Below are 11,469 nucleotides of genomic sequence, written 5' to 3' on the forward strand. Positions count from 1 at the left end.
CCTTGCAGGGACAGCTAGGCATATGTTTCCAAACAGGAGAAGGTTGTGCCATGCTTGGATGGTTCCAGGGGAGTCATTGACCTTTTTCAAGAGGCTGGATAGTTTGGCTGCCGCCCGGGGCCGAGCAGCTTTGGGAATGTGCTGCAAGGTTCCAACCGATGTTGCTTTGATGGCTTCTAGTAGATTCTCAGTCGAAATGAAGCTGTTGGAGGTGTTTTCCCTGACTGCTGGAGTGGGGCCTTGATTGATACCCTCTTTGGGAGAGCGCCACATACCCGGACAATCGGTTCCGTTGTGAGCATGCTTGCGCACATCTTCGTTACGCTTGAGTCTCCACACCTTGTCACACACTTGGCATCTGCCGTACCTGTCGTCGATTGATGGCTCCTCTTGGCTGAGAGAAGCCTGGCTGTTAGTCGTGACCTGCGACATCGGCGGGCGCTGGGAAGGTGCTGGGCGGGCGTCGGGCGGGCGCTGAGCGGGCGCTGGGCGGGCGCCGGGCGGGCACTGGGCGAGCGCCGAGCGGGCGCTGGGCGGGCGCTGGGCGGGCGTCGGGCGGGCGCTGAGCGGGCGCTGGGCGGGCGCCGGGCGGGCGCTGGGCGGGCGCTGGGCGGGCGCCGGGCGGGCGCTGGGCGGGCGCTGGGCAGGCGCTGGGTGGGCGCGGGGCGGGCGCTGGGCAGGCGCTGGGCGGGCGCGGGGCGGGCGCTGTTTGGGCGCTGGACGGGCGTTGCTGGGTGGGCGCTGGGCGGGCGCTGGGTGGGAGCTGGGCGGGCGCTGGGTGGGCGCTGGGCGGGCGCTGGGTGGGCGCCGGGTGGGCGCCGGGTGGGCGCTGGATGGGCGCTGGGTGGGCGCTGGGCGGGCGCTGGGCGAAGGCTGGGCGGGCGCTGGGCGGAAGTAGCGTGAGGGGGTGGACACAGGGAGGTAGCGGTCGCGGTTGGGGTGGGGCAAGAAGGGGGGGGGGTGACTCGTGGGTTGGGTGACGGTACACACTGGCGGGTATGGGTATGGGGGGGGGGTCAGAGGGGTGACACTAACACGTTTGTGTAATTTCCTGATATATCACTGAACAATATAATCTGGTTCACTGTGGACTCGATGCACTTAAAACACGATATCAGTAATGTAAATGAGGACTACGACCGCGCGCGCCACCTGCCAGGTGGCACTCACGTGAGTGGCACCCGACAGGTGGCGCGCAGGTGTCTAGTCCTCAAGGGTTTTGGGGGATTTTCCCGGAAGTTTGGCGCGTTTCGGACGCGTGTGAGCGTCCGGTGTTTGGGTATGTGGTCAGGAAAGAGAGTAAGTCATGTTGATGGGTGCCAGGTGGGGCGTGTCGTCGTAGTCGCAGCGCGTCGTCGTAGTCGCAGAGGGTTTTTTTGGGATATTCCCGGAAGTTTGGCGCGTGTCGGACGCGGTCTTGAGTGGTGGGTGAGCAGGTGTATCGCGTCGCTCTAGTCGCAGCGCGTCGCTCTAGTCACAAAGGGAATTTCTGGGAAGACGTATGAAAATACAAGGATAAGAGTGGAATATGAGGAAGGAGTAAATGAATATGTGTGTGTTTGTCATAGACTTAATCCTGTGTGACGATAATAGTTTGATGATCGTGAGTATAGGTCGAGGGGATCCAACATAGTGGATATGTTGTTTGGGGAGGGGGAGGGGGGAGGGAGAGGAGAACCCCCATACCTGAGGGGAATGCCTGGACGTCCATTAGCTTCCCCCCTACAGGAAGTCGTAAGTGGGAGAGGAGGGTAAGAGAGAGAGAGAGCACCCTCCTGCGGAAGTGGGCCATTCCCTTAAAGGGTTTTCGTTGTCTTAAGACCAGACTTGGAGATATATTGTTGTGTGAGAGTAAGTGGTAGAGTAAGAAAATAGAAGGATAAGAGGATGGAGTAAATGAATATGTATGTGTGTTTTGCGTAGACTTAATCCTGTGTGCGGATCATAATTTTGATGATTGTGAGATTGCGTGTAGATGCGAGGACAGTCAACACAGTCTGTTATGTTGTTTGGGGTGTAGGAGGGGTATGGGAGGGATGGAAGGGTGAGTGGGAGCTTCCCCTCATCGTCGTGAGACTGCTCTGGGTCATTATGCGGTTAGACAAACCATTAACTCCCCCTACAGGAAGTCCTAAGTGTGAGAGGATGAGAGAGTAGACTCCAGCAGGAGGACTGTATACCATTACCCTTAAGTGTTTTTCAATGTCTGCGGAGGGGTGTGCGTACAGGTCACTGGCTAGAGGCTGACTGAAAGACTTTTTCCAAGTACTATGATTGTATCTCCCGGGGGGTAGGCAATGACTGCCATTACTTCCTTGGACATGGCGGAAGTGGTTGGGCAACCGTTACCCAGTGCGTTTCGTTAAGGGGAGATGTAGCTACAGTCAGCAACTCTGTCTCTCTGTCTCTCTCTGTCTCTCTCTCTCTCTCTCTCCAGATCATTTAATAGTTGGGGAAAGTAACATCATTTTCCTTTCTCCTGCTGCTGCTGTTCACGTATCTTTCTCCATTTCACTTAGACTGACAGCGCATCAGAGGATGACCACTATGTCAATTTTCGAGCCCCCCTTCTCTCTCACCCTTATAACCTTGTAAGGTAACACGACCAATATGCTAACTTCGTTCTTTACCCAATATCATTAATGTAACGTGGATAATATACCAACTTCGTTCGTTCTTTGCCCAAATAACATTTTAAGAGTAACGATCTGTCTCTCTGTCTCTCTCTGTCTCTCTGTCTCTCTGTCTCTCTGGCTCTCTGTCTCTCTCTCTCTCTCTCGCTCTGTCTCTCTGTCTCTCTCTCTGTCTCTCTGCCTCTCTCTGTCTCTCTGTCTCTCTCTCTGTCTCTCTGTCTCTCTCTCTGTCTCTCTCTGTCTCTCTCTCTCTCTCTCTCTCTCCCTCTCTATAGTCCACCACACGACACTTCACTTAGTAAACTCAGTCAAAGTCTGGAAGTTAGCGTTTACTAAAAGAGAGAAACATTTCACATCATTACGGAGACGCGATCTCTACCTACAAATTATTCTTGTTAACTGTGATCACATCATCTGCTGGCTCAAATAAATATCATTGAAATGTATGCATGTTTACTCAATCTCCATCACCTCTTCGTCCTACAATCACCCATTACTGCTGTGTTGGAGATGTTCGTCACACCACGCTTCCCCATACACTGTGGATTCGTTAAGGAGGAGCGAGGTACATACTCCTGCCGACAGACAGACCCACACCTGTCAGCCATCAATCACTCCCACCCCTCAGCCCCCCACCGCCCCCATACCATCAACCATTGTTCTGTGCAAACCCTTTTAGTATTATTTCTGTTAATATGACTAAGCTATATCGTAACGTGATCAACATGGTGAGAGCAATAAACGAGGGAAAAGTAAACACATTATATATAAATTTATTTCTTTTATTAATCACTTAAGCGATTTACAACGATAATAATAATAATAATAATAATAATAATAATAATAATAATAATAATAATAAGACTTCTTCTTGGTGGTTTAGCTAGCAGACAGATGGAGAAAGGCTTTCATTCAGTCCATCGAATCTCTCTCTCTGTCTCTCTGTCTCTGTCTCTCTGTCTCTCTCTCTCTCTGTCTGGGTGTCTCTCTGTCTCTCTCTCTGTCTCTGTCTCTCCGTCTCTCTCTCTCGCTCTGTTTCTCTCTCGTATCTTCGTTAATATCTAATCAAATTCCCTGAAATTTCTACCCTCTGTATTTCAGACGTAGTTTAGTAAATCCAAACAATTATCAAACTCTAGCTCTTGTCCCCAGCTTAGTTCATTTGTACAAGATCGTTAGTAACAGACCAATTTTCCCCGAAATTTAAAGCAGACATACTTCAAAGTTAGTAAATAAGATCAAGTCAGTTACTGAGCTCCAGCTCTCGTCCCCCAACATAGTTCTCTCTCGTATATTTGTAAATAACCCATCAATTTCACTGAAATTTTTACCCTCTGTATTTCAGACACCGTAAATAAGATCAAAACAGTTAACGAGCTCCAGCTCTCGTCCCCACCTTAGTTCTCTCTCGTATCTTTGTAAATATCCTATCAATTCCCCTGAAATTTTTACCCTCTGTATTTCATAGTAAATATGATGTAAACAATTATAAAACTCTAGCTCTTGTCCTCTGTCCAAGTTCACTCCTGTAAATTTATTACTATCAGTCCAAATCCCCCTGAGATTTGAACACCCAACTACATTTTCAGACATAGTAAATAAAAACCGGTTCAGTTATCAAGTTTCAACTCTTGTCCCCCCAGCTTAGTTCATTTGTACAAGTTCTTTATTTTCCAACTAAATCACCCTGAGATTTAAGATCACCTTATTTCTAACGTAGTAAAATTAATCTGGACATTAGCCAAGCTCCATTTCCTCAGTCTTAGATCATCGAACATAATTATATCCGATCAAGTCCCTCTCCAGCCTATCTGTTTATCAGAGTAATCACCTTTCCATTCTCATCCCCAACGTATCCAAACCTTCAATAATCATCATACTGTATTTGCATATTTACTCTATATTCAGCTGTGTTCTTCACATTTTTTCCACGTTTTCTGTGTTCATTCCATGTTCTACAAATGTTCACAGCATGCTCAGTTCAATTCTTTTCACCTGTTTTTCTCATTTTTTCTGTTTTCTACCATTTTCCCCATATGTTCACTATGTTCTTTGTCATGTTTTCATGTACATCATATGTTCTCTGTATAACTTTTATACTCAATATTCATGTTCTCAATGTTCTTAGCTTGTTCTTCACATGTTCAGTGTTCATTCTTGTATTCCCTATGTTCCTTATCATGTTTTCATATTCTCTATAAGTTCATATTCCCTGCATGTTCACTCAATTCATCAACTTTTTCTTACATTTTTTCTGTGTTCACCGTATGTTCACTGTGTTCATTCCCCTACTTAACCTCAATTTTTTTTATGTTCTTTGTTTCTTTAAACCAATTTGTTTCTTCCATTCACTATCTAGTTCTTTGTCAAATAATATTATACTGCAATACAGTTCCCTCAACAATTTTAGTCACCCAGTTTTTATTTGCAAAACTATGTCAAAGTAATTCTCATAGACAACTTAATAGTTCTACCAACCCTGTTCTTAAACAAATCTACACTTTATTCAGTTCCAAATTTACAAAGACAAACCTTTCTTGTAACTTCTTAACTAAAAATCTTTCGCCAATCAACTAAAACATAGTCACTTTCCTCATTTCTCAACTAAACTTATTATCCAATCAACCAAAAATAGTTAAAGGAATCTTACCAACGCTGTTCATAACTAAACTTATTCCCTAGTCATCAGAAAAATAACCGTGTTCTTCATGTTTCATTGTCATTTCATAACTAAAATTATCCATCAATCAACAGAAAAAGTCATATTCATCATCATTGTTCCTAACTAAAATTATGTTTTGTCAAGTAAGAAAAAATAACCAAAGATATCTTTCATCGCTGTTCTTAACTGACATTATACTTTGGGGAGCACAAAAATAGTCTCCCTCGTCATGTTTTGTCTTTTTCCTTAACTACAAGTATTCATCAGTCAAATAAAAAATAGTTACTTCATCATGTTTCCCTGTCATTTCTTAACTGAAATATCACTTCGCTCATCTGAAATAGTCATGTGTAGCCTCTTTCCAACACTGTTCTTAACTAAAGTAGCCTTCCACTTTGCTAAAATAGTCATATTCATCATTGTTCCTAACTAAAATTATATGTCGTTAAGTAAGAAATATAGTCAAAGACACTCTTCGAGACATCAAGGACTTACTCAAAGACATCAAAGTTGCACTCAAAGACATCCTTTGAGACATCAAAGACATCCTTTAAGACTTCAAGGGGAACTCTTCGAGATATCAAAAGACACTCTCAAACACTCAAAATTTACTCGCATCCTTAAAGTTATTCTCAGAGTCATCAAAGTTAATCTCAGTCATCAAAATGTTATTCTCTAAGTAACCTTTCGTTCATCAGAGAAGCTTTCTAAGACATCTTCGTTCATTAAAGTTATTCTCGGAGCTATCAAAATTAATCTCTAAAACAACAAAAGTTCATCTCGGTCATCAAAGTTGATCTGCAAGATATCTTCGAGACATCAAAGTTACTCTTCATTACATCAAAGACTCATTCAAATACTACTCTTGTTCTCAGAAGTCTTTCTCAAAGTCATCACCTATTTTCTCAGAGTCACCAAAGTTATTCTCTGAGTTAACAAAATACTACTCATGTTCTCAAAAGACATTCTCAAAGTCATCAAAGTTATTCTCAGTCATGATATGTTATTCTCTAAGTAACCTTCCCTTCATCAAAGACATTCTCTAAGCCCTCAAAGTTATTCTCTAAGACAACAAAGTCATTCTCAGAGTCATCAAAAAGTTATTCTCAGACTCACCTTCGTTATTCAAAGAAGCCTTCTGAGACATCCTCGTTCAACAAAACTGTCCTCAGAGCCATCAAAAAGTTAAATACAGTCATCAAAGTTATTCTCTAAGACATCAATGTTGTTCTCTAAGACATCAATGTTGTTCTCTAAATCATAAAAGTTAATCTCTAAGTCACCTTCGTTTACTAGAGAAACTTTCCAATCCATCATCGTTGATCAAAATTATTCTCAGAATCATCAAAGAGATCTCTAATTCCCCTTCGTTCACCAAAAAGTTGTTCTCTAAGGCACCTTCGTTCATCAAAGAAACTCTCCTTCCATCATGTTATTCTTTAAGACATCTTCAGTCATAAAATTTCTCTCCAAAATGTAACTAGTTTAGCTTTCATACCAAACCTGCACTTCTGTTAAAATATATTTTCTTAGTCACTTTACCCTAAAACTGTTCTCAGAACTACACCGCCCAAATCCTACGTAACCTATCCTCTCCACCCAATGTTACTTAGTTAACGTGACGTTCCTAAACCCAACTTTACCTATCCTAACTTAACTTACCTTACCTTTACCTATCGTACCTACGCAAAACGGCAGTATGCCTCGAGTGTAGTTAACACATGCCTATCTTATCTTACCTATCCTAACGTAACCTAACTTGCTTTACCTAACTTAATCTACATTCCCAAACTGATGTATCCTAACTTATCTAGTCCAACCAGCCATGATCTAACTTACATAATTATTCCTGCTTGTCTTTTGTGTTTCGTCAATCATTGTCTCATATTCATTACTCATTTCAAGGGTTAATTTCTCAAATGGACATTTTTGCATTTCAAGTGTTATTTGTTTAAGATTGGGTGTTTAACCATTACAAAGGATTTTGTTATATATGGGAATTTAGTCGTTTCTAGGGCGAATTTCTCAAATGGTCATTTTTGCAGATCAAGGGTTATTTGTTAAAGTTCATCAAGTTGCTCATAAGTTGCATTTATTATGTTTGTTATTATTTATTCTTATTCCCCAACCCCTTAACCTAACCTTTCAGATGTAGTTTATTGTGTTTTTGATGTATTTGTTGAATATATTATCCTTTTCATAACCTTTCAGATGTAGTTTTGTTTCTCCTTTTTGTATATTTTTACCCAAACCCACCATCCCACTTAACCTAGACTTGAAATTGAGAAAAAGAAAAACTAAGTGAATGAGAGTGAGGGTGAGAGAATGGGAGCATTAAGACTTGAATTTGAGAAAGAAGAGAGCATTTGAGCAAATGAGTGAGAGAGAGGGGGATGTTACGAACCCGGATCCAGCGTCCGAGCCCGGAGCACTGACGACCGCGCCATCTGTGGGTCAGCTCCCGAAACCCCCTCCAAACGGACGACGACACCTGGTGAGGACGACGTGAGGAGCCAGTTTCCAGTCCTGTTCAGCGCTCAACACAGCCGCTGCTGACCTCTGGTGAGGTGGTGCTCAGACACCAGCGCCATCTATGGAGTGGATAGGTGGGCGTTTGTGTCTGAGCCTGTAAGTGAGGTGTTTTAGTGTCCCTGTTATTGATGACGTGTCTGCTTGCAGAGTCGACCTGGGACTGCTGTGATGGAAGTTGAGTCAGTCTACCCAAGGCAGCCGTCTCCATATCTTGTGCTTTGCTGCAGCAGCTGTGAAGTCGTCCCCCGGAAGAACACTGTGGTGTTACCCTGCCAGTGGAGTGGCAGTAGAAGGATTACCCGGGACCGACTGCTGGAGACGTTTATCCACTGGGGTATTGAGGACAGGAGAGTGATTTGTGATATCACACGAGACTCCTGTCTAGGGCATTACCCTAATATCGCCCGTGGAGTGGCCTGACCAGCCTTGCTGATCCGGAACCTGCCAGCAGACCTGCTGGACGTGTGGTTGACGGCCTCCACGGCGGTGCCCCTAGTGGACCTGTGTTTTGGCTGACCTGTGGCCAGGGTAGGCTCAGCTTCCCAGAGGATTCGTTGTGAGGCCACGAAGAAGCACCAAGAATTTAGCACCGAGAGCCTGTGTCCAGAATCTTCAACAGAAGACAATTGTGTATTTCCCCTGTACAGTGTTAATACCCCTCCCCCTGTGCACTCTTTTATATATATTATTTATTTGGTGATGGGAACAATTATAATCTAAAGTTCTTAACTTTCTTTCCCTTCCCCCTTTAAGTTGCTTGCGTCACGGATCTCATTCCTTGAAAGCCACTACTGGCTTGGGGCCGGATACTACTTACTCTAATAACATCAGAGTGAGAACCCCGTTGCGTCCCGAGAGGGCCGTAACATAATTGGCATCCCCAGCGGGATTCGTCCCCTTGTTAAGTATGTTTGACAGGGGTGGTGAAGTGGCGTAATCCCTGTAAATAATTCCCCCTGTGTGTAACGATTGTGACGTTATACGTCCTGTGCGGTGCTCAAGAGTGACTAAGTGCAATATTGTGCAGTGCGGTGCTCGCTGTGACTAAGCGATTAAGTGCAATATTGACTAGTGCGGTGCTCAGTGATTCAGTGCAATATTGTAGAGCGAAGGGTTCGCTGTGATTAAGTGCAATATTGGGTAGTGCGGTGCCCGAAGTAATTACGTGCAATATTGGCAAGTGCAGTGTTTGGTGCGATAAAGTGCAATATTGACGTAGAACAGTGCTCGGTGCGTTAAGTGCTAACGTGTAAGCAGTGTGTTAAGTTCTAGTTAAGTGTTCCATCTGTGACAATGGCAGAAAAAGCTACCATCGATGATCTGGACGATGTGCAGGCTTTTCTGAACAGAGAGGACTGTCTTGCCAGATTAAAGTATCTGAGCAAACCGGAACTTGTACTAGTGAGCGCCTACCTGGAGATCAAGATCCGTGCCAGTGATTCCCGTGTGGAGATCTTGTCCAAGGTTCACCGGCACTTGAAGGCAGAAGAGAAACAGGAAGGCGAGGCTCCTAGTACAAAGGAAGGTGAGGAAATAGCTTCCACGGAAAAGGAAGATAAGGGCAGCGACGTTGACAGTGATGCAGGTGAGCTTATTATCAGCTTCCTAACAGTCAAAATGCGCGCCCTAGAGATTAATCGAGAGATAGAATGGAAGAAATTAGAAATGGAACGAGAATTAAAAGAAAATGAATTGGCGATGAGGCGTTTAGAATTAGAAGAAAGGAAAGCAGAAAGAGAAAGAGAAGAGAAACGAGAAAGAGAAGAACGAGAAAGAGAAGAGAAACGAGAAAGAGAAAGAGAAGAGAGAGAAGAGAAACGAGAAAGAGAAAGAGAAGAAAGAGAAAGAGAAGAGAAACGAGAGAGAGAAGAACGAGAAAGAGAAAGAGAAGAAAGAGAAAGAGAAGAGAAATGAGAAAGAGAAGAACGAGAGAGAGAAGAGAAACGAGAAAGAGAAGAACGAGAAAGAGAAGAGAAACAGCGAGAGAGAGAGGAAAAAGAAAGACAGAGACAACATGAACTAGAAGTATTGCGATTAGGCGGTGGTCGGAGGCCAACAACGGACACCAGCGGTTTCGATCCGGTAAGAAACATCAAAATGGTCCCCAAATTCAATGAGAGGGAAGTTTCGAAGTTCTTTGCAGCCTTCGAGAAAGTCGCTGCCTCTTTGGAGTGGCCAAGGGAGAATTGGGCCATCATGATACAGTCAGTCTTGACTGGGAAGGCCCAAATCGCTTACTCCACGTTATCCCTTGACGACTCCATGATTATGACAAGGTGAAGAAGGTTGTGCTCATGGCATACCAATTGGTACCTGAGGCATATAGACAGAAGTTCCGAAACCTGAAAAAGACCTCAGAGCACACGTTCACCGAATTCGCCACAATCAAGGAGCGACTTTTTCAGGAATGGTGTGCCTCTCGGAAGGTGGAGACCAAGGAAGACCTCGAGCAGCTGATACTGCTAGAGGACTTCAAGGATTGTCTGGAGACCTAAAGACGTACTTGGAAGAGCAGCAGGTAGAAACCTTGAGTGCGGCAGCCACCATGGCTGAAGAGTATATTCTGACTCATAGGCCGTCTGCTAAGTACGTCCCGAGGAATTACCAACGCCGGTTCGACAGACCTCATGACGAAGAGGAAAGACCCGTCCCACAAAGCGCTAAGAAAACGCCCCCAAGTAGCCCTCGAAGGACTAGTCCTAGTAGTCCGAAACACCGGAGTCCAAGGAGGAATGTGGTGTGCTGGACCTGTGGGCAGAAAGGGCATGTAGCTGCTATGTGCCGAGGCAGAAGAGGTGGCGGCGCACGAAGGAAGGTGATGATGATGAGCTGTGTTACACCACCAGCAGGAAACCAGTCGACGACGACACAGGAAGGATCAAGTTTGTTCGCCCCTCACACTTCAAGCGGGTATGTAACGAGTGATCATACTGGTAGATCTGTAGTAGTGCTCAGAGATAGTGGAGCAGCCCAGTCCCTGATCGTGAAGAGCTCGTTACCCGAGGGAGTAAGTGTGGACGGGAGACAACAGGTTGTCCTGGTAGGGTTTCCTAGGACGCAGTATATCGCCCCCTTAGTGCCGGTACATCTCGACTCGCCTTACTTCAGCGGCACATGTGCGTTGGCAGTAGTCGATACCCTCCCTGTGGCTGGGATTGACGTGGTACTAGCCAACGACTTGGTGACAGATTGGAGCATCAATCTTCCCAAGGTCGCGGACGAGTCAGCTGAAACAGCAAGGTCGGAGGTAACGGCAGGCAATGGTAATGTCCAGGTAAAGGCAGACCCGGATTCAAACAGGTTTAATTTGTCCTCTCAACCGCAGATCGACAGTGTTCTAGCAGAGTCTCCTGATTCTTCTCCCGACGAGGAACATGCGGTTACGATAGCAGAAGTACCTGAGCTAGAAGAGAGGCCTTGTGTGCAGACACCCACGGATACCAACGAGTCTGGAGCGAAGGCGGATGTGTACTTGCGGTATGGCAAGGTACAGCGTTCATTGAACCGGCCAGAGATTCCCCAGACGTCAGAGGTATGTGAGGTGTGTTCGAAAGGTCTAGTGCCCTCTTTGGTCCAAACCAGGCTAATGGATGAAGCCGGTTATGGACATTTCAAGCTCAGGAAACTTGTCCCTAAGTTAAC

General features: G+C 45.2%; 1 protein-coding gene across 1 annotated transcript; it reads right to left on the reverse strand.

Moving 5' to 3' along the window:
* Positions 1-412: 412 nt before the first annotated feature.
* Positions 413-10,374, reverse strand: LOC138371620 (uncharacterized). The gene is made up of 2 exons (XM_069336580.1): positions 10,331-10,374; positions 413-884 (listed from the first exon to the last, which is right to left on the reverse strand). The coding sequence occupies exons 1-2, from the start codon at positions 10,372-10,374 to the stop codon at positions 413-415; spliced, it is 516 nt and encodes a 171-aa protein (XP_069192681.1).
* Between the last annotated feature and the right edge of the window lie 1,095 nt (positions 10,375-11,469).

This window comes from Procambarus clarkii, chromosome 4 (genome assembly GCF_040958095.1).
Source record: "Procambarus clarkii isolate CNS0578487 chromosome 4, FALCON_Pclarkii_2.0, whole genome shotgun sequence".
In the NCBI taxonomy this organism is placed as follows: domain Eukaryota; kingdom Metazoa; phylum Arthropoda; class Malacostraca; order Decapoda; family Cambaridae; genus Procambarus; species Procambarus clarkii.